The sequence below is a fragment of the Petromyzon marinus genome (genome assembly GCF_048934315.1).
Source record: "Petromyzon marinus isolate PM22_M1 ecotype Great Lakes invasive population chromosome 75 unlocalized genomic scaffold, UKy_Petmar_22M1.pri1.0 chr75_unloc.4, whole genome shotgun sequence".
Lineage (NCBI taxonomy): Eukaryota > Metazoa > Chordata > Hyperoartia > Petromyzontiformes > Petromyzontidae > Petromyzon > Petromyzon marinus.
In genome coordinates, this window is record NW_027422616.1 from 32,217 (window position 1) to 56,721 (window position 24,505).

The following is a 24,505-nucleotide window of genomic DNA, read 5'->3' on the forward strand; positions in this document are numbered from 1 at the left end:
GTTGGTTTTATTCTTTGAACAAGGTAATGTTCATGCACGGCTCATTTTGTGTACCAGTAAAAAACATATCTATGTCTTGAATTTGAAAAAAAATCACATTTTATTTTTCACTAAAGAGGGGTTCAGTGAATGCGCATATGAAACTGGTGGGGTTCGGTACCTCCAACAAGGTTAAGAACCACTGGACTAGACCCTATACTAGACCCTGTACTAGACCCTGTACTAGACCCTGTACTAGACCACGTGCTAGACCCTGTGTTAGACCCTGTGCTAGACCCTGTACTAGACCCTGTACTAGATCCTGTACTAGACCACGTACTAGACCCTGTGCTAGACCCTGTGCTAGACCCTGTGCTAGACCCTGTGCTAGATCCTGTACTAGACCACGTGCTAGACCACGTGCTAGACTCTCTACTAGACTCTGTATAGCAAATTGACTTCCTCACAAATCACTGCCCAGGTGGAGTTGGTGCTGCTGGTGGTGGTGGTGTAGGTGGTATAGACGATGATGGTGCTGGTGGTATAGGTGGTGCTGCTGGTGGTGGTGGTGTAGGTGGTGTAGGTGGCGCTGTTGGTGGTGTAGGTGGTGGTGTAGGTGGTGCTGGTGGTGTGGATGATGGTGTAGGTGGTGTAGGTGGTGGTGGAGGTGGTGTAGGTGGTGGTATTGACGATGATGGTGCTGGTGGTGTAGGTGGCGGTGTAGGTGGCGGTGTAGGAGGTGGTGGTGTAGGTGGCGGTGTAGGTGGTGGTGGTGTCGGTGGTGGTGTAGATGGTGGTGTAGGTGGTGGTGTAGGTGGCGGTGGTGTAGGTGGTGGTGTAGGAGGTGGTGGTGTAGGTGGCAGTGTAGGTGGTGGTGGTGTAGGTGGTGGTGTAGATGGTGGTGTCGGTGGCGGTGTAGGTGGCGGTGGTGTCGGTGGCGGTGTAGGTGATGGTGGTGTAGATGGTGGTGTAGATGGTGGTGTAGATGGTGGTGTAAGTGGTGGTGTAAGTGGTGGTGGTGTAGGTGGTGGTGGTGTAGGTGGTGTTGGTGGCGGTGGTGTCGGTGGTGGTGTAAGTCGTGGTGTAGGTGGCGGTGGTGTCGGTGGTGGTGTAGGTGCTGGTGGTGTAGGTGGCGGTGGTGTCGGTGGTGGTGTAGGTGCTGGTGGTGTAGGTGGTGGTGGTGTAGACGATGATGGTGCTGCTGCTGGTGCTGCGTTGTTGTTGTTGTTGTTGGTGCAGGCGGTGCTCCTGGTGCCGGTGTCCCCGGCGGCGTCCCCGGCGCCGGCGCCGGCGCCGGTGGCGGCGGTGGCTCCCTGGTGCGTGGTTCGTGCGTGCGACTGGCCGAGGAGTGGGGCCCGGTGCTTCGTCGCTGCACTCCCGAGGGGGCTTGGAGCGGCCCGGTGGGGCCCGGTCGCTGTGCCTGCAGTCCAGGGGCCAGCCCAGACCAGAGCCTCTCATCCTGCCAACGTGAGAACTGCCTCCCGCTACGTCCTGATACAGCCTGATACTACGTGACAACACTACTACTACTACCTGATACTACTACTACTACTACCTGATACTACTACTACCTGATACTACTACTACCTGATACTACTGTGCCTGCAGCCCAGGGGCCAGCCCAGACCAGAGCCTCTCATCCTGCCAACGTGAGAACTGCCTCCCGCTACGTCCTGATACAGCCTGATACTACGTGATAATAATACTACTACTACCTGATACTACTACTACCTGATACTACTACTACTACCTGATACTACTACTACTACTACCTGATACTACTACTACCTGATACTACTGTGCCTGCAGTCCAGGGGCCAGCCCAGACCAGAGCCTCTCATCCTGCCAACGTGAGAACTGCCTCCAGCTACGTCCTGATACATCCTGATACTACGTGATAATACTACTACCTGATACTACTACTACCTGATACTACTACTACCTGATACTACTACTACTACTACCTGATACTACTACAGCCTGATACTACTACTACCTGATACTACTGTGCCTGTAGTCCAGGGGCCAGCCCAGACCAGAGCCTCTCATCCTGCCAACGTGAGAACTGCCTCCCGCTACGTCCTGATACAGCCTGATACTACGTGACAATACTACTACTACCTGATACTACTACTACTACCTGATACTACTACTACCTGATACTACTACTACCTGATACTACTACTACCTGATACTACTACTACTACCTGATACTACTACTACCTGATACTACTACCTGATACTACTACTACTACTACCTGATACTACTACTACCTGATACTACTACTACTACTTGATACTACTACTACTACCTGATACTACTGTGCCTGTAGTCCAGGGGCCAGCCCAGACCAGAGCCTCTCATCCTGCCAACGTGAGAACTGCCTCCCGCTACGTCCTGATACAGCCTGATACTACGTGACAATACTACTACCTGATACTACTACTACCTGATACTACTGTGCCTGTAGCCCAGGGGCCAGCCCAGACCAGAGCCTCTCATCCTGCCAACGTGAGAACTGCCTCCAGCTATGTCCTGATACAGCCTGATACTACGTGATAATACTACTACCTGATACTACTACTACCTGATACTACTACTACCTGATACTACTACTACCTGATACTACTACTACTACCTGATACTACTACTACTACCTGATACTACTACTACCTGATACTACTACCTGATACTACTACTACTACTACCTGATACTACTACTACCTGATACTACTACTACTACTTGATATTACTACTACTACCTGATACTACTGTGCCTGTAGTCCAGGGGCCAGCCCAGACCAGAGCCTCTCATCCTGCCAACGTGAGAACTGCCTCCCGCTACGTCCTGATACAGCCTGATACTACGTGACAATACTACTACTACTACTACCTGATACTACTACTACCTGATACTACTACTACTACCTGATAATACTACTACCTGATACTACTACTACCTGATACTACTACCACCTGATACTACTACTACTACCTGATACTACTGTGCCTGTAGTCCAGGCGCCAGCCCAGACCAGAGCCTCTCATCCTGCCAACGTGAGAACTGCCTCCCGCTACGTCCTGATACAGCCTGATACTACGTGATACTACTACTACTACCTGATACTACTACTACCTGATACTACTACTACTACCTGATACTACTACTACCTGATACTACTACCACCTGATACTACTACTACATCCTGATACTACTACTACCTGATACTACTGTGCCTGTAGTCCAGGGGCCAGCCCAGACCAGAGCCTCTCATCCTGCCAACGTGAGAACTGCCTCCAGCTACGTCCTGATACAGCCTGATACTACGTGACAATACTACTACTACTACCTGATACTACTACTACCTGATACTACTACTACCTGATACTACTACTACCTGATACATCCTGATACTACGTGATAATACTACTACTACCTGATACTACTACTACCTGATACATCCTGATACTACGTGATAATACTACTACTACCTGATACTACTACTACCTGATACTACTACTACCTGATACTACTACTACCACCTGATACTACTACTACCTGATACTACTGATACTACTACTACTACTACCTGATACTACTACTACCTGATACTACTGTGCCTGCAGTCCAGGGGCCAGCCCAGACCAGAGCCTCTCATCCTGCCAACGTGAGAACTGCCTCCCGCCACGTCCTGATACAGCCTGATACTACGTGACAATACTACTACTACCTGATACTACTACAGCCTGATTCTACTACTACTACCTGATACTACTACTACCTGATACTACTACTACCTGATACTACTACTACCTGATACTACTACTACCTGATACTACTACTACTACCTGATACTACTACTACCTGATACTACTACTACCTGATACTACTACTACCTGATACTACTACTACCTGATACTACTACTACCTGATACTACTGTGCCTGTAGTCCAGGGGCCAGCCCAGACCAGAGCCTCTCATCCTGCCAACGTGAGAACTGCCTCCCGCTATGTCCTGATACATCCTGATACTACGTGACAATACTACTACTACCTGATACTACTACTACTACCTGATACTACTACTACCTGATACTACTACTACCTGATACTACTACTACCTGATACTACTACTACCTGATACTACTACTACTACCTGATACTACTGCTACCTGATACTACTACTACCTGATACTACTACTACCTGATACTACTACTACTACCTGATACTACTACTACTACCTGATTTAGCTACTACATCCTGATACTACTACTACCTGATACTACTACTACTACCTGATACTACTACTACCTGATACTACTACTACCTGATACTACTGCTACCTGATACTACTACTACTACCTGATACTACTACTACCTGATACTACTACTATTACTACCTGATACTACTACTACTACCTGATACTACTACTACTACCTGATACTACTACTACCTGATACTACTACTACCTGATACTACTGTGCCTGTAGTCCAGGGGCCAGCCCAGACCAGAGCCTCTCATCCTGCCAACGTGAGAACTGCCTCCCGTTACTTCCTGATACAGCCTGATACTACGTGATACTACTACTACTACCTGATACTACTACTACCTGATACTACTACTACTACCTGATACTACTACTTGATACTACTACTACCTGATACTACTACTACCTGATACTACTACTACCTGATACTACTACTACCTGATACTACTACTACCTGATACTACTGTGCCTGTAGTCCAGGGGCCAGCCCAGACCAGAGCCTCTCATCCTGACAACGTGAGAACTGCCTCCCGCCACGTCCTGATACAGCCTGATACTACGTGACAATACTACTACTACTACCTGATACTACTACTTGATACTACTACTACCTGATACTACTACTACCTGATACTACTACTACCTGATACTACTACTACCTGATACTACTACTACCTGATACTACTGTGCCTGTAGTCCAGGGGCCAGCCCAGACCAGAGCCTCTCATCCTGCCAACGTGAGAACTGCCTCCCGCTACATCCTGATACAGCCTGATACTACGTGACAATACTACTACTACTACCTGATACTACTACCTGATACTACTACTACCTGATACTACTACTACCACCTGATACTACTACTACTACCTGATACTACTGTGCCTGTAGTCCAGGGGCCAGCCCAGACCAGAACCTCTCATCCTGCCAACGTGAGAACTGCCTCCCGCTACTACCTGATACATCCTGATACTACGTGACAATACTACTGCTACTACCTGATACTACTACTACCTGATACTACTACTACCTGATACTACTACTACCTGATACTACTGTGCCTGTAGTCCAGGGGCCAGCCCAGACCAGAGCCTCTCATCCTGCCAACGTGAGAACTGCCTCCAGCTACGTCCTGATACAGCCTGATACTACGTGATAATACTACTACTACGTGATACTACTACCACCTGATACTACTACTACCTGATACTACTACTACTACTTGATACTACTACTACCTGATACTACGTGATAATACTACTACTACTACTACCTGATACTACTACTACTACTACCTGATACTACTACTACCTGATACTACTACTACTACCTGATACTACTACTACCTGATACTACTACTACCTGATACATCCTGATACTACTGCTACTACTACCTGATACTACTACTACCTGATACTACTACTACCTGATACTACTACTACTACCTGATACTACTACTACCTGATACTACTACTACTACTACCTGATACTACTACTACCTGATACTACTACTACCTGATACTACTGTGCCTGCAGTCCAGGGGCCAGCCCAGACCAGAGCCTCTCATCCTGTCAACGTGAGAACTGCCTCCCGCTACGTCCTGATACAGCCTGATACTACGTGACAATACTACTACTACCTGATACTACTACAGCCTGATACTACTACTACCTGATACTACTGTGCCTGTAGTCCAGGGGCCAGCCCAGACCAGAGCCTCTCATCCTGCCAACGTGAGAACTGCCTCCCGCTACGTCCTGATACAGCCTGATACTACGTGACAATACTACTACTACCTGATACTACTACAGCCTGATTCTACTACTACTACCTGATACTACTACTACCTGATACTACTGCTACTTGATACTACTACTACCTGATACTACTACTACTACTACCTGATACTACTACTACCTGATACTACTACTACTACCTGATACTACTACTACTACCTGATACTACTACTACCTGATACTACTGTGCCTGTAGTCCAGGGGCCAGCCCAGACCAGAGCCTCTCATCCTGTCAACGTGAGCACTGCCTCCCGCTACGTCCTGATACAGCCTGATACTACGTGACAATACTACTACTACCTGATACTACTACTACTACCTGATACTACTACTACTACCTGATACTACTACTACTACCTGATACTACTACTACCTGATACTACTACTACTACTACCTGATACTACTACCTGATACTACTACCTGATACTACTACTACTACCTGATACTACTACTACCTGATACTACGTGATAATACTACTACTACTACCTGATACTACTACTACCTGATACTACTACTACCTGATACTACTACTACCTGATACTACTACTACCTGATACTACTACTACTACCTGATACAGCCTGATACTACGTGATAATACTACTGCTACCTGATACTACTACTATCTGATACTACTACTACCTGATACTACTACTACTACCTGATACTACTACTACTACCTGATACTACTACTACCTGATACTACTACTACTACTTCCTGATACTACTACTACCTGATACTACTACTACCTGATACTACTACTACTACCTGATACTACTACTACCTGATACTACTACTACTACTTCCTGATACTACTACTACTACTACCTGATACTACTACTACCTGATACTACTACCACCTGATACTACTACTACCTGATACTACTACTACTACTTCCTGATACTACTACTACTACTACTACCTGATACTACTACTACCTGATACTACTACCACCTGATACTACTGTGCCTGTAGTCCAGGCGCCAGCCCAGACCAGAGCCTCTCATCCTCCCAACGTGAGAACTGCCTCCCGCTACTTCCTGATACATCCTGATACTACGTGATAATACTACTACTACTACCTGATACTACTACTACCTGATACTACTACTACCTGATACTACTACCTGATACTACTACTACTACCTGATACTACTACTACTACCTGATACTACTACTACCTGATACTACTACTACTACCTGATACTACTACTACTACCTGATACTACTACTACCTGATACTACTGTGCCTGTAGTCCAGGGGCCAGCCCAGACCAGAGCCTCTCATCCTGCCAACGTGAGAACTGCCTCCCGCTACGTCCTGATACAGCCTGATACTACGTGACAATACTACTACTACTACCTGATACTACTACTACCTGATACTACTACTACCTGATACTACTACTACTTGATACTACTACTACTACCTGATACTACTACTACCTGATACTACTACTACCTGATACTACGTGACAATACTACTGCTATCTGATACTACTACTACTACCTGATACTACTACTGCTACTTGATACTACTACTACTACCTGATACTACTACTACCTGATACTACTACTACCTGATACTACTACTACCTGATACTACTACTACTACCTGATACTACTGCTACCTGATACTACTACTACCTGATACTACTACCACCTGATACTACTACTACCTGATACTACTACTACCTGATACTACTACCTGATACTACTACTACTACCTGATACTACTACTACCTGATACTACTACTACCTGATACTACTACTACCTGATACTACTATTTCCTGATACATCCTGATACTACTACTACCTGATACTACTACTACTACATCCTGATACTACTACTACCTGATACTACTACTACCTGATACTACTACTACCTGATACTACTACTACTACCTGATACTGCTACTACCTGATACTACTACTACTACCTGATACTACTACTACTACCTGATACTACTACTACCTGATACTACTATTTCCTGATACATCCTGATACTACTACTACCTGATACTACTACTACTACTACCTGATACTACTACTACCTGATACTACTACTACCTGATACTACTACTACTACCTGATACTGCTACTACCTGATACTACTACTACTACCTGATACTACTACTACTACCTGATACTACTATTTCCTGATACATCCTGATACTACTACTACTACTACCTGATACTACTACCTGATACTACTACTACCTGATACTATTACTACTACTACCACTACTACTACCTGATACTACTACTACCTGATACTACTACTACTACTACCTGATACTACTACTACCTGATACTAATACTACCTGATACTACTACTACCTGATACTACTACTACCACTACTACTACCTGATACTACTACTACCTGATACTACTATTTCCTGATACATCCTGATACTACTACTACTACTACCTGATACTACTACTACCTGATACAGTTACTACCTGATACTACTACCTGATACTACTACTACTCCCTGATACTACTACTACCTAATACTACTACTACTACCTGATACTACTACTACCTGATACAGCCTGATACTACTACTACTACCTGATACAGACTGATACTACTACTACCTGATACAGACTGATACTACTACTACTTGATACTACTACTACCTGATACAGACTGATACTACTACTACTTGATACTACTACTACCTGATACAGCCTGATACTACTACTACCTGATAATACTACTACCTGATACTACTACTACCTGATACTACTACCTGATACTACTACTACCTGATACTACTACTACCTGATACTACTACTACCTGATACTACTACTACCTGATACTACTACTACCTGATACTACTACCTGATACTACTACTACCTGATACTACTACTACCTGATACTACTACTACCTGATACTACTACTACTACCTGATACTACTGTGCCTGTAGTCCAGGGGCCAGCCCAGACCAGTGCCTCTCATCCTGCCAACGTGAGAACTGCCTCCCGCTACGTCCTGATACAGCCTGATACTACGTGATAATACTACTACTACTACCTGATACTACTACTACCTGATACTACTACTACCTGATACTACTGTGCCTGTAGTCCAGGGGCCAGCCCAGACCAGAGCCTCTCATCCTGCCAACGTGAGAACTGCCTCCCGCTACTACCTGATACAGCCTGATACTACGTGACAATACTACTACTACCTGATACTACTACTACCTGATACTACTACTACTACCTGATACTACTACTACCTGATACTACTACTACCTGATACTACTACTACCTGATACTACTACTACTACCTGATACTACTACTACCTGATACTACTACTACCTGATACTACTACTACCTGATACTACTACTACCTGATACTACTACTACCTGATACTACTACTACCTGATACTACTACTACCTGATACTACTGTGCCTGTAGTCCAGGGGCCAGCCCAGACCAGAGCCTCTCATCCTGCCAACGTGAGAACTGCCTCCCGCTACGTCCTGATACAGCCTGATACTACGTGACAATACTACTGCTACCTGATACTACTACTACCTGATACTACTACTACCTGATACTACTACTACCTGATACTACTACTACCTGATACTACTGTGCCTGTAGTCCAGGGGCCAGCCCAGACCAGAGCCTCTCATCCTGCCAACGTGAGAACTGCCTCCCGCTACGTCCTGATACATCCTGATACTACGTGACAATACTACTACTATCTGATACTACTACTACTACCTGATACTACTACTACCTGATACTACTACTACTACTACCTGATACTACTGTGCCTGTAGTCCAGGCGCCAGCCCAGACCAGAGCCTCTCATCCTCCCAACGTGAGCACTGCCTCCCGCTACTTCCTGATACATCCTGATACTACGTGATAATACTACTACTACCTGATACTACTACTACCTGATACTACTACTACCTGATACTACTACCTGATACTACTACTACTACCTGATACTACTACTACTACCTGATACTACTACTACTACCTGATACTACTACTACTACCTGATACTACTACTACCTGATACTACTGTGCCTGTAGTCCAGGGGCCAGCCCAGACCAGAGCCTCTCATCCTGCCAACGTGAGAACTGCCTCCCGCTACGTCCTGATACAGCCTGATACTACGTGACAATACTACTACTACTACCTGATACTACTACTACCTGATACTACTACTACCTGATACTACTACTACTTGATACTACTACTACTACCTGATACTACTACTACCTGATACTACTACTACCTGATACTACGTGACAATACTACTGCTATCTGATACTACTACTACCTGATACTACTACTGCTACTTGATACTACTACTACTACCTGATACTACTACTACCTGATACTACTACTACCTGATACTACTACTACCTGATACTACTACTACCTGATACTACTACTACTACCTGATACTACTGCTACCTGATACTACTACTACCTGATACTACTACCACCTGATACTACTACTACCTGATACTACTACTACCTGATACTACTACCTGATACTACTACTACTACCTGATACTACTACTACCTGATACTACTACTACCTGATACTACTACTACCTGATACTACTATTTCCTGATACATCCTGATACTACTACTACCTGATACTACTACTACTACATCCTGATACTACTACTACCTGATACTACTACTACCTGATACTACTACTACCTGATACTACTACTACTACCTGATACTGCTACTACCTGATACTACTACTACTACCTGATACTACTACTACTACCTGATACTACTACTACCTGATACTACTATTTCCTGATACATCCTGATACTACTACTACCTGATACTACTACTACTACTACCTGATACTACTACTACCTGATACTACTACTACCTGATACTACTACTACTACTACCTGATACTGCTACTACCTGATACTACTACTACTACCTGATACTACTACTACTACCTGATACTACTATTTCCTGATACATCCTGATACTACTACTACTACTACCTGATACTACTACCTGATACTACTACTACCTGATACTATTACTACTACTACCACTACTACTACCTGATACTACTACTACCTGATACTACTACTACTACTACCTGATACTACTACTACCTGATACTAATACTACCTGATACTACTACTACCTGATACTACTACTACCACTACTACTACCTGATACTACTACTACCTGATACTACTATTTCCTGATACATCCTGATACTACTACTACTACTACCTGATACTACTACTACCTGATACAGTTACTACCTGATACTACTACCTGATACTACTACTACTCCCTGATACTACTACTACCTAATACTACTACTACTACCTGATACTACTACTACCTGATACAGCCTGATACTACTACTACTACCTGATACAGACTGATACTACTACTACCTGATACAGACTGATACTACTACTACTTGATACTACTACTACCTGATACAGACTGATACTACTACTACTTGATACTACTACTACCTGATACAGCCTGATACTACTACTACCTGATAATACTACTACCTGATACTACTACTACCTGATACTACTACCTGATACTACTACTACCTGATACTACTACTACCTGATACTATTACTACCTGATACTACTACTACCTGATACTACTACTACCTGATACTACTACTACCTGATACTACTACTACCTGATACTACTACCTGATACTACTACTACCTGATACTACTACTACCTGATACTACTACTACCTGATACTACTACTACTACCTGATACTACTGTGCCTGTAGTCCAGGGGCCAGCCCAGACCAGTGCCTCTCATCCTGCCAACGTGAGAACTGCCTCCCGCTACGCCCTGATACAGCCTGATACTACGTGATAATACTACTACTACTACCTGATACTACTACTACCTGATACTACTACTACCTGATACTACTGTGCCTGTAGTCCAGGGGCCAGCCCAGACCAGAGCCTCTCATCCTGCCAACGTGAGAACTGCCTCCCGCTACTACCTGATACAGCCTGATACTACGTGACAATACTACTACTACCTGATACTACTACTACCTGATACTACTACTACCTGATTCTACTACTACATCCTGATACTACTACTACCTGATACTGCTACTACCTGATACTACTACTACCTGATACTACTACTACCTGATTCTACTACTACATCCTGATACTACTACTACCTGATACTGCTACTACCTTTTACTACTACTACCTGATACTACTACTACCTGATTCTACTACTACATCCTGATACTACTACTACCTGATACTACTACTACCTGATACTACTACTACCTGATACTACTACTACCTGATTCTACTACTACTTGATACTACTACTTCCTGATACTACTACTACCTGATACTACTACTACCTGATACTACTACTACTACCTGATACTACTACTACTACTTGATACTACTACTACTACCTGATACTACTACTACCTGATACTGCAACTACCTGATACTACTACTTCCTGATACTACTACTACCTGATACTACTACTACCTGATACTACTACTACCTGATACTACTACCTGATACTACTACTACTACCTGATACTACTACTACTACTACCTGATACTACTACTACTACTACTACCTGATACTACTACTACCTGATACTACTACTACCTGATACTACTACTACCTGATTCTACTACTACCTGATACTACTACCTGATACTACTACTACTACCTGATACTACTACTACTACCTGATACTACTACTGCTACTACTACTACCTGATACTACTACTACCTGATACTACTACTACTACCTGATACTACTGCTACCTGATACTACTACTACTACCTGATACTACTACTACCTGATACTACTACCTGATACTACTACTACCTGATACTACTACCTGATACTACTACTACTACTTGATACTACTACTACCTGATACTACTACTACCTGATACTACTACTACCTGATACTGCAACTACCTGATACTACTACTTCCTGATACTACTACTACCTGATACTACTACTACCTGATACTACTACTACCTGATACAGCCTGATACTACTACTACCTGATACTACTACTACCTGATACAGCCTGATACTACTCCTACCTGATACAGACTGATACTACAACTACTACCTGATACCGCCTGATACTACTACTACCTGATACTACTACTACCTGATACTACTACTACCTGATACTACTACTACCTGATACAGGCTGATACTACTACTACTACCTGATACAGACTGATACTACTACTACTTGATACTACTACTACCTGATACAGCCTGATAATACTACTACCTGATACTACTACTACCTGATACTACTACTACCTGATACTACTACTACTACCTGATACCGCCTGATACTACTACTACCTGATACTACTACCTGATACAGACTGATACTACTACTACTACCTGATACCGCCTGATACTACTACTACCTGATACTACTACTACCTGATACAGCCTGATACAGCCTGATACCACTACTACTACTACCTGATACAGACTGATACTACTACTACTAACTGATACAGACTGATACTACTACTACTACCTGATACTACTACCTGATACTACTACTACCTGATACAGCCTGATACTACTACTACTACCTGATACAGACTGATACTACTACTTGATACTACTACCTGATACAGCCTGATAATACTACTACCTGATACTACTACTACTACCTGATACTACTACTACCTGATACTACTACTACTACCTGATACTACTACTACTACCTGATACTACTACTACTACCTGATACTACTACTACTACTACCTGATACTACTACTACTACCTGATACTATTACTACCACTACTACTACCTGATACTACTACCTGATACTACTACTACCTGATACTACTACTACTACCTGATACAGCCTGATACTACTACTACCACTACTACTACACTACCACTACACTACTACTATTACCTGATACTACTACTACTACCTACTACTACCTAATACTACTAATACCTTACACTACCTGATACAACTACCACTAGCTCCTCCTACTACCTGATACTACTACCTGATACTACTACTACCACTACATCCTACTACCTGATACTACTACTACCACTACATCCTACTACCTGATACTACTACGACTACTACTACCACTATCTCCTACTACTATTACTACTACCTCCTACTGCACATCCTCCACCACCTCCTCCTCTTCTGGGTGGATAGGTGGGTGGGTGGATGGTTTGGTGGGTGGATGGTTTGGTGGGTGGGTGGGTGGGTGGATGGGTGGGTGGGTGGAATGGGTGGGTGGGTGGGTAGGTGGATCGGTGTGTGGGTGGGTGGGTGGGCCGATGGTTTTGTGGGTGGATGGGTGGGTGGGTGGGAGGATGGTTTGGTGGGTGGATGGGTGGGCCGATGGTTTGGTGGGTGGATGGGTGGATAGGTGGATGGGTGGGCCGATCGTTTTGTGGGTGGATGGGTGGGTGGGTGGATGGGTGGATGGGTGGGTGGATGGGTGGGTGGGAGGATGGTTTGGTGGGTGGATAAGTGGGTGGGTGGATGGGTGGGTGGATGGGTGGATGGGTGGGTGGGTTGAGCGTGACACCTTCACCTTTGCAACCTCTCCCCCCCCACCCCCCCCCCACCACCCCCCCCCACCACCCCCCCACCACCCACCCACCACCCCCCCACCACACGCAGTGTGCGCTGTGGGTCTGTACAAGGCAGAGGGCGGCCTGGGCGGCTGTGGACCGTGCCCGGCTAGGAGCCACGCGGTGTCGCTGGGAGCCACGGCGTGTGCCTGTGAGCCCGGTTACTACCGTGCCGACACTGACGGAGCGCACCTCGCCTGCACAGGTGACGGTGGTGGTGGTGGTGACGGTGGTGGTGGTGGTGATGGTGGTGGTGATGGTGGTGGTGATGGTGGTGGTGGTGATGGTGGTGGTGATGGTGGTGATGGTGGTGGTGACGGTGGTGGTGGTGGTGGTGATGGTGGTGGTGATGGTGGTGGTGGTGGTGGTGATGGTGGTGGTGGTGACGGTGGTGGTGGTGACGGTGGTGATGGTGGTGGTGGTGGTGACGGTGGTGGTGGTGGTGGTGATGGTGGTGGTGGTGATGGTGGTGGTGATGGTGGTGGTGATGGTGGTGGTGATGGTGGTGATGGTGGTGGTGGTGGTGATGGTGGTGGTGATGGTGGTGGTGGTGATGGTGATGGTGATGATGGTGGTGGTGATGGTGATGGTGGTGGTGATGGTGGTGGTGGTGATGGTGGTGATGGTGGTGGTGGTGATGGTGATGGTGGTGATGGTGGTGATGGTGGTGATGGTGATGGTGGTGATGGTGGTGATGGTGATGGTGGTGATGGTGGTGATGGTGATGGTGGTGATGGTGGTGATGGTGATGGTGGTGATGGTGGTGGTGGTGATGATGGTGGTGGTGATGGTGATGGTGGTGATGGTGGTGATGGTGGTGATGGTGATGGTGGTGATGGTGGTGATGGTGATGGTGGTGATGGTGGTGATGGTGATGGTGGTGATGGTGGTGATGGTGATGGTGGTGATGGTGGTGGTGGTGATGATGGTGGTGGTGATGGTGATGGTGGTGATGGTGGTGATGATGGTGGTGGTGGTGGTGATGGTGGTGGTGGTGATGGTTGTGATGGTGATGGTGGTTGTGATTGTGGCTGTGACTCCACCGCCGCGTCCAGCCGCAGGTGGTTGGACGCGTGGACAGCGACACGGGGGGTGGGGGGGGGGGGGAGCAGGGAACCGTTGCCATGGGAGATGGGGGCCGTTGCCAAGGGAGGTGTAAGCTGTTGCCAAGGGAGATGGAAGCTGTTGCCAAGGGGGATGGAAGCTGTTGCCAAGGGAGATGGAAGCTGTTGTCAAGGGTGGTGGAAGCTGTTGCCAAGGGAGATGGAAGCTGTTGTCAAGGGTGGTGGAAGCTGTTGCCAAGGGAGATGGAAGCTGTTGCCAAGGGGGATGTAAGCTGTTGCCAAGGGAGATGGAAGCTGTTGCCAAGGGAGATGGAAGCTGTTGCCAAGGGAGATGGAAGCTGTTGCTAAGGGAGATGGAAGCTGTTGCCAAGGGAGATGGGGGCCGTTGCCAAGGGAGATGGAAGCTGTTGCCAAGGGAGGTGGAAGCTGTTGCCAAGGGAGATGGGGGCCGTTGCCAAGGGAGATGGAAGCTGTTGCCAAGGGAGATGGAAGCTGTTGCCAAGGGGGATGGAAGCTGTTGCCAAGGGAGATGGAAGCTGTTGCCAAGGGAGATGGAAGCTGTTGCCAAGGTAGATGGAAGCTGTTGCCATGGGAGATGGGGGCCGTTGCCAAGGGAGATGGAAGCTGTTGCCAAGGGAGGTGGAAGCTGTTGCCAATGGAGATGGAAGCTGTTGCCAAGGGAGATGGAAGCTGTTGCCATGGAAGATGGGGGCCGTTGCCAAGGGAGATGTAAGCTGTTGCCAAGGGAGATGTAAGCTGTTGCCAACGGGGATGGGAGCCGTTGCCAAGGGGGATGGAAGCTGTTGCCAAGGGAGATGGGAGCTGTTGCCTAGGGAGATGGAAGCGGTTGCCAAGGGAGATGGAAGCTGTTGCCAAGGGAGGTGGAAGCTGTTGCCAAGGGAGATGGAAGCTGTTGCCATGGGAGATGGGGGCCGTTGCCAAGGGAGATGTAAGCTGTTGCCAAGGGAGGTGGAAGCTGTTGCCATGGGAGATGGGGGCCGTTGCCATGGGAGATGGAAGCTGTTGCCAAGGGGGATGGAAGCTGTTGCCAAGGGAGATGGAAGCTGTTGCCAAGGGGGGTGGAAGCTGTTGCCATGGGAGATGGAAGCTGTTGCCAAGGGGGGTGGAAGCTGTTGCCATGGGAGATGGAAGCTGTTACCAAGGGGGATGGAAGCTGTTGCCAAGGAAGGTGGAAGCTGTTGCCAAGGGAGATGGAAGCTGTTGCCAAGGGTAGATGGAAGCTGTTGCCAAGGGGGATGGAAGCTGTTGCTAAGGGAGATGGAAGCTGTTGCCAAGGGAGATGGGGGCCGTTGCCAAGGGAGATGGAAGCTGTTGCCAAGGGAGGTGGAAGCTGTTGCCAAGGGAGATGGGGGCCGTTGCCAAGGGAGATGGAAGCTGTTGCCAAGGGAGATGGAAGCTGTTGCCAAGGGGGATGGAAGCTGTTGCCAAGGGAGATGGAAGCTGTTGCCAAGGGAGATGGAAGCTGTTGCCAAGGTAGATGGAAGCTGTTGCCATGGGAGATGGGGGCCGTTGCCAAGGGAGATGGAAGCTGTTGCCAAGGGAGGTGGAAGCTGTTGCCAATGGAGATGGAAGCTGTTGCCAAGGGAGATGGAAGCTGTTGCCATGGAAGATGGGGGCCGTTGCCAAGGGAGATGTAAGCTGTTGCCAAGGGAGATGTAAGCTGTTGCCAACGGGGATGGGAGCCGTTGCCAAGGGGGATGGAAGCTGTTGCCAAGGGAGATGGGAGCTGTTGCCTAGGGAGATGGAAGCGGTTGCCAAGGGAGATGGAAGCTGTTGCCAAGGGAGGTGGAAGCTGTTGCCAAGGGAGATGGAAGCTGTTGCCATGGGAGATGGGGGCCGTTGCCAAGGGAGATGTAAGCTGTTGCCAAGGGAGGTGGAAGCTGTTGCCATGGGAGATGGGGGCCGTTGCCATGGGAGATGGAAGCTGTTGCCAAGGGGGATGGAAGCTGTTGCCAAGGGAGATGGAAGCTGTTGCCAAGGGGGGTGGAAGCTGTTGCCATGGGAGATGGAAGCTGTTGCCAAGGGGGGTGGAAGCTGTTGCCATGGGAGATGGAAGCTGTTACCAAGGGGGATGGAAGCTGTTGCCAAGGAAGGTGGAAGCTGTTGCCAAGGGAGATGGAAGCTGTTGCCAAGGGTAGATGGAAGCTGTTGCCAAGGGGGATGGAAGCTGTTGCCAAGGGAGATGGAAGCTGTTGCCAAGGGAGATGTAAGCTGTTGCCAACGGGGATGGGAGCCGTTGCCAAGGGAGGTGGAAGCTGTTGCCAAGGGGGGATGGAAGCTGTTGCCAAGGGAGGTGGGAGCTGTTGCCAAGGGGGATGTAAGCTGTTGCCAAGGAGGGATGGAAGCTGTTGCCAAGGGAGATGTAAGCTGTTGCCAACGGGGATGGGAGCCGTTGCCAAGGGGGATGGAAGCTGTTGCCAAGGGAGATGGAAGCTGTTGCCAAGGGAGATGGAAGCTGTTGCCAAGGGAGATGTAAGCTGTTGCCAACGGGGATGGGAGCCGTTGCCAAGGGAGGTGGAAGCTGTTGCCAAGGGGGGATGGAAGCTGTTGCCAAGGGAGGTGGGAGCTGTTGCCAAGGGGGATGTAAGCTGTTGCCAAGGAGGGATGGAAGCTGTTGCCAAGGGAGATGTAAGCTGTTGCCAACGGGGATGGGAGCCGTTGCCAAGGGGGATGGAAGCTGTTGCCAAGGGAGATGGAAGCTGTTGCCAAGGGTAGATGGAAGCTGTTGCCAAGGGTAGATGGAAGCTGTTGCCAAGGGAGATGGAAGCTGTTGCCAAGGGGGATGGAAGCTGTTGCCAAGGGGGGATGGAAGCTGTTGCCAAGGGGGGATGGAAGCTGTTGCCAAGGGAGATGGAAGTTGTTGCCAAGGTAGATGGAAGCTTTTACCAAGGGAGGTGGAAGCTGTTGCCAAGGGAGATGGAAGCTGTTGCCATGGGAGATGGGGGCCGTTGCCAAGGGAGATGTAAGCTGTTGCCAAGGGAGGTGGAAGCTGTTGCCAAGGGGGATGGAAGCTGTTGCCAAGGGGGGATGGAAGCTGTTGCTAAGTTGGGATGGAAGCTGTTGCCAAGGGAGATGGAAGCTGTTGCCACTCCCTCCCCCCCCTCACACCCCCCCCCTCACACCCCCCCCTCACCCCCCCCCCTCCCTCACCCCCCCTCTCCCCCCCCCCCCCCCTCCCCGTGCTCCCCGCAGGGGTTCCGTCCGAGCCGCGGGCTCTCTCCGTGACTCCGCTGACGGCGTCCCCCACGGCCGCGGCCGCGGCCGCGGCCACAGCGGCCGCGGCCGTGGCCCTGGAGTGGCTGCCGCCGGCCGACACCGGCGGCCGCGACGACCTCCGCTACAACGTCATCTGCCGAGCGTGTCCCCTGGCCTCGCCCCGCTCACGGCACAGCGGCACGGTGAGCGGGGACGGGGAAGCCAGATGGGACGAGGAGCCAGATTAAACGAACCAGATGGTAGGAGCCAGATTGAACGAACCAGATGGGCCGAGGAGCCAGATTGAACGAACCAGATGGTAGGAGCCAGATTGAACGAACCAGATGGGCCGAGGAGCCAGATTGAACGAACCAGATGGGACGAGGAGCCAGATTGAATGAACCAGATGGGCCGAGGAGCCAGATTGAACGAACCAGATGGTAGGAGCCAGATTGAACGAACCAGATGGGCCGAGGAGCCAGATTGAACGAACCAGATGGTAGGAGCCAGATTGAACGAACCAGATGGGCCGAGGAGCCAGATTGAACGAACCATATGGTAGGAGCCAGATTGAACGAACCAGATGGGCCGAGGAGCCAGATTGAACGAACCAGATGGTAGGAGCCAGATTGAACGAGGAGCCAGATTAAACTAACCAGATGGTAGGAGCCAGATGGGAAGAGGAGCCAGATTGAACGAACCAGATTGAACGAACCAGATGGGAGGAGCCAGATGGGACGAGGAGCCAGATTAAACTAACCAGATGGTAGGAGCCAGATGGGCAGAGACAGATGGAGCAAGCCAGGTGGCACGAGCCAGATTAAACGAACCAGATGGACCGAGCCAGATTGAACGAACCAGATTAAACGAACCAGATGGACCGAGGAGCCAGATTGTTGCCCGGGTGGAACGAGGAGCCAGATTCAGAGCGTGCCCCCTGGCCTCGCCCCGCTCAGGGCACGGCGGCACGGTGAGCGGGGACGAGGAAGCCAGATGGGACGAGGAGCCAGATTAAACGAACCAGATGGTAGGAGCCAGATTGAACGAACCAGATGGGCCGAGGAGCCAGATTGAACGAACCAGATGGTAGGAGCCAGATTGAACGAACCAGATGGGACGAGGAGCCAGATTGAACGAACCAGATGGTAGGAGCCAGATTGAACGAACCAGATGGGACGAGGAGCCAGATTGAACGAACCAGATGGTAGGAGCCAGATTGAACGAACCAGATGGGACGAGGAGCCAGATTGAACGAACCAGATGGTAGGAGCCAGATTGAACGAACCAGATGGGACGAGGAGCCAGATTGAACGAACCAGATGGTAGGAGCCAGATGGGACGAGGAGCCAGATGGGACGAGGAGCCAGATTAAACTAACCAGACGGTAGGAGCCAGATGGGCCGAGCCAGATGGGCCGAGCCAGATGGGACGAGGAGCCAGATTGTTGCCCGGGTGGAACGAGGAGCCAGATTCAGAGCGTGCCCCCTGGCCTCGCCCCGCTCACGGCACGGCGGCACGGTGAGCGGGGACGAGGAAGCCAGATGGGACGAGGAGCCAGATTAAACTAACCAGATGGTAGGAGCCAGATGGGAAGAGGAGCCAGATTGAACGAACCAGATTGAACGAACCAGATGGGAGGAGCCAGATGGGACGAGGAGCCAGATTAAACTAACCAGATGGTAGGAGCCAGATGGGAAGAGGAGCCAGATTGAACGAACCAGATTGAACGAACCAGATGGGAGGAGCCAGATGGGACGAGGAGCCAGATTAAACTAACCAGATGGTAGGAGCCAGATGGGCAGAGACAGATGGAGCAAGCCAGGTGGCACGAGCCAGATTAAACGAACCAGATGGACCGAGCCAGATTGAACGAACCAGATTAAACGAACCAGATGGACCGAGGAGCCAGATTGTTGCCCGGGTGGAACGAGGAGCCAGATTCAGAGCGTGCCCCCTGGCCTCGCCCCGCTCAGGGCACGGCGGCACGGTGAGCGGGGACGAGGAAGCCAGATGGGACGAGGAGCCAGATTAAACTAACCAGATGGTAGGAGCCAGATGGGACAAGGAGCCAGATTAAACTAACCAGATGGTAGGAGCCAGATGGGACGAGGAGCCAGATTAAACTAACCAGATGGTAGGAGCCAGATGGGACGAGGAGCCAGATTAAACTAACCAGATGGTAGGAGCCAGATGGGACGAGGAGCCAGATTGAACTAACCAGATGGTAGGAGCCAGATGGGACGAGGAGCCAGATTAAACTAACCAGATGGTAGGAGCCAGATGGGACGAGGAGCCAGATTAAACTAACCAGATGGTAGGAGCCAGATGGGAAGAGGAGCCAGATTGAACGAACCAGATTGAACGAACCAGATGGGAGGAGCCAGATGGGACGAGGAGCCAGATTAAACTAACCAGATGGTAGGAGCCAGATGGGAAGAGGAGCCAGATTGAACGAACCAGATTGAACGAACCAGATGGGAGGAGCCAGATGGGACGAGGAGCCAGATTAAACTAACCAGATGGTAGGAGCCAGATGGGCAGAGACAGATGGAGCAAGCCAGGTGGCACGAGCCAGATTAAACGAACCAGATGGACTGAGCCAGATTGAACGAACCAGATTAAACGAACCAGATGGACCGAGGAGCCAGATTGTTGCCCGGGTGGAACGAGGAGCCAGATTCAGAGCGTGCCCCCTGGCCTCGCCCCGCTCACGGCACGGCGGCACGGTGAGCGGGGACGAGGAAGCCAGATGGGACGAACCAGATTAAACTAACCAGATGGTAGGAGCCAGATGGGACGAACCAGATTGGCAGCCAGATTAAACTAACCAGATGGTAGGAGCCAGATGGGACGAACCAGATTGGCAGCCAGATTAAACTAACCAGATGGTAGGAGCCAGATGGGACGAACCAGATTGGCAGCCAGATTAAACTAACCAGATGGTAGGAGCCAGATGGGACGAGGAGCCAGATTAAACCAACCAGATGGGAGAAGCCAGATGGGACGAGGAGCCAGATTAAACTAACCAGATGGTAGGAGCCAGATGGGACGAGGAGCCAGATTAAACTAACCAGATGGTAGGAGCCAGATGGGAAGAGGAGCCAGATTAAACTAACCAGATGGTAGGAGCCAGATGGGACGAACCAGATTGGCAGCCAGATTAAACTAACCAGATGGTAGGAGCCAGATGGGAAGAGGAGCCAGATTAAACTAACCAGATGGTAGGAGCCAGATGGGAAGAGGAGCCAGATGGAACAAACCAGATTGGCAGCCAAATTAAACTAACCAGATGGTAGGAGCCAGATGGGACGAGGAGCCAGATTAAACTAACCAGATGGTAGGAGCCAGATGGGAAGAGGAGCCAGATTAAACTAACCAGATGGGAGGAGCCAGATGGGACGAGGAGCCAGATTAAACTAACCAGATGGGAGGAGCCAGATGGGACGAGGAGCCAGATTAAACTAACCAGATGGTAGGAGCCAGATGGGACGAGGAGCCAGATTAAACTAACCAGATGGTAGGAGCCAGATGGGAAGAGGAGCCAGATTAAACTAACCAGATGGTAGGAGCCAGATGGGAAGAGGAGCCAGATTAAACTAACCAGATGGTAGGAGCCAGATGGGACGAGGAGCCAGATTAAACTAACCAGATGGTAGGAGCCAGATGGGAAGAGGAGCCAGATTAAACTAACCAGATGGTAGGAGCCAGATGGGAAGAGGAGCCAGATTAAACTAACCAGATGATAGGAGCCAGATGGGAAGAGGAGCCAGATTGAACGAACCAGATTGAACGAACCAGATGGGAGGAGCCAGATGGGACGAGGAGCCAGATTAAACTAACCAGATGGTAGGAGCCAGATGGGCAGAGACAGATGGAGCAAGCCAGGTGGCACGAGCCAGATTAAACGAACCAGATGGACCGAGCCAGATTGAACGAACCAGATTAAACGAACCAGATGGACCGAGGAGCCAGATTGTTGCCCGGGTGGAACGAGGAGCCAGATTCAGAGCGTGCCCCCTGGCCTCGCCCCGCTCACGGCACGGCGGCACGGTGAGCGGGGACGAGGAGCCAGATGGGCCGAGGAGCCAGATTAAACTAACCAGATGGTAGGAGCCAGATGGGACGAGGAGCCAGATTAAACTAACCAGATGGTAGGAGCCAGATGGGACGAGGAGCCAGATTAAACTAACCAGATGGTAGGAGCCAGATGGGACGAGGAGCCAGATTAAACTAACCAGATGGTAGGAGCCAGATGGGACGAGGAGCCAGATTAAACTAACCAGATGGTAGGAGCCAGATGGGACGAGGAGCCAGATTAAACTAACCAGATGGTAGGAGCCAGATGGGATGAGGAGCCAGATTAAACTAACCAGATGGGAGGAGCCAGATGGGACGAGGAGCCGGAATTAAACTAACCAGATGGTAGGAGCCAGATGGGACGAGGAGCCAGATTAAACTAACCAGATGGTAGGAGCCAGATGGGACGAGGAGCCAGATGGAACAAACCAGATTGGCAGCCAGATTAAACTAACCAGATGGTAGGAGCCAGATGGGACGAACCAGATGGGCCGAGCCAGATGGACAGCCAGATTGAACGAACCAGATTAAACGAGCCAGATGGACCGAGGAGCCAGATGGGACGAGGAGCCAGATGGGACGAACCAGATTGACAGCCAGATTAAACTAACCAGATGGTAGGAGCCAGATGGGACGAGGAGCCAGATGGGATGAGGAGCCAGATGGGACGAGGAGCCAGATGGGACGAGGAGCCAGATGGGACGAGGAGCCAGATGGGACGAGGAGACAGATGGGACGAGGAGCCAGATGGGACGAGGAGCCAGATGGGACGAGGAGCCAGATGGGACGAGGAGCCAGATGGGACGAGGAGCCAGATGGGACGAGGAGCCAGATGGGACGAGGAGCCAGATGGGACGAGGAGCCAGATGGGACGAGGAGCCAGATGGGACGAGGAGACAGATGGAGCGAACCAGATTGACAGCCAGATTAAACTAACCAGATGGCTCGAGCCAGATTGTTGCCCGGGTGGAACGAGGAGCCAGATTCAGAGCCAGGTTGAACGAACCAGATGGGCCGAGCCAGATGGCGCTCGCCAGATGGGCCGAGCCAGAGTAAACGAACCAGATGGTAGGAGCCAGATGGACCGAGGAGCCAGATTGTTGCCCGGGTGGAACGAGGAGCCAGATTCAGAGCGTGCCCCCTGGCCTCGCCCCGCTCACGGCACGGCGGCACGGTGAGCGGGGCCGAGGAGCCAGATGGGACGAACCAGATTAAACTAACCAGATGGTAGGAGCCAGATGGGCCGAGCCAGATGGGACGAGGAGCCAGGTGGAGCGAGCCAGATGGGCTGAGCCAGATTAAACAAACCAGATGGACAGCCAGATTGAACGAACCAGATTAAACTAACCAGATGGTAGGAGCCAGATGGGCCGAGACAGATGGAGCGAGCCAGGTGGCACGAGCCAGATTGAACGAACCAGATGGA

The 24,505-nt window shown here is 49.5% G+C and overlaps 1 protein-coding gene across 1 annotated transcript in view; it reads left to right on the forward strand.

Moving 5' to 3' along the window:
* Positions 1-24,505, forward strand: part of LOC116958316 (ephrin type-B receptor 1-B-like) — an 85,653-nt gene that overhangs the window by 10,894 nt on the left and 50,254 nt on the right. The window contains exons 4-6 of the mRNA XM_076058488.1: positions 1,219-1,446; positions 14,772-14,927; positions 19,000-19,205. Coding sequence (XP_075914603.1) covers positions 1,219-1,446; positions 14,772-14,927; positions 19,000-19,205 — 590 coding nt within the window. The remainder of the gene's footprint in view (positions 1-1,218; positions 1,447-14,771; positions 14,928-18,999; positions 19,206-24,505) is intronic.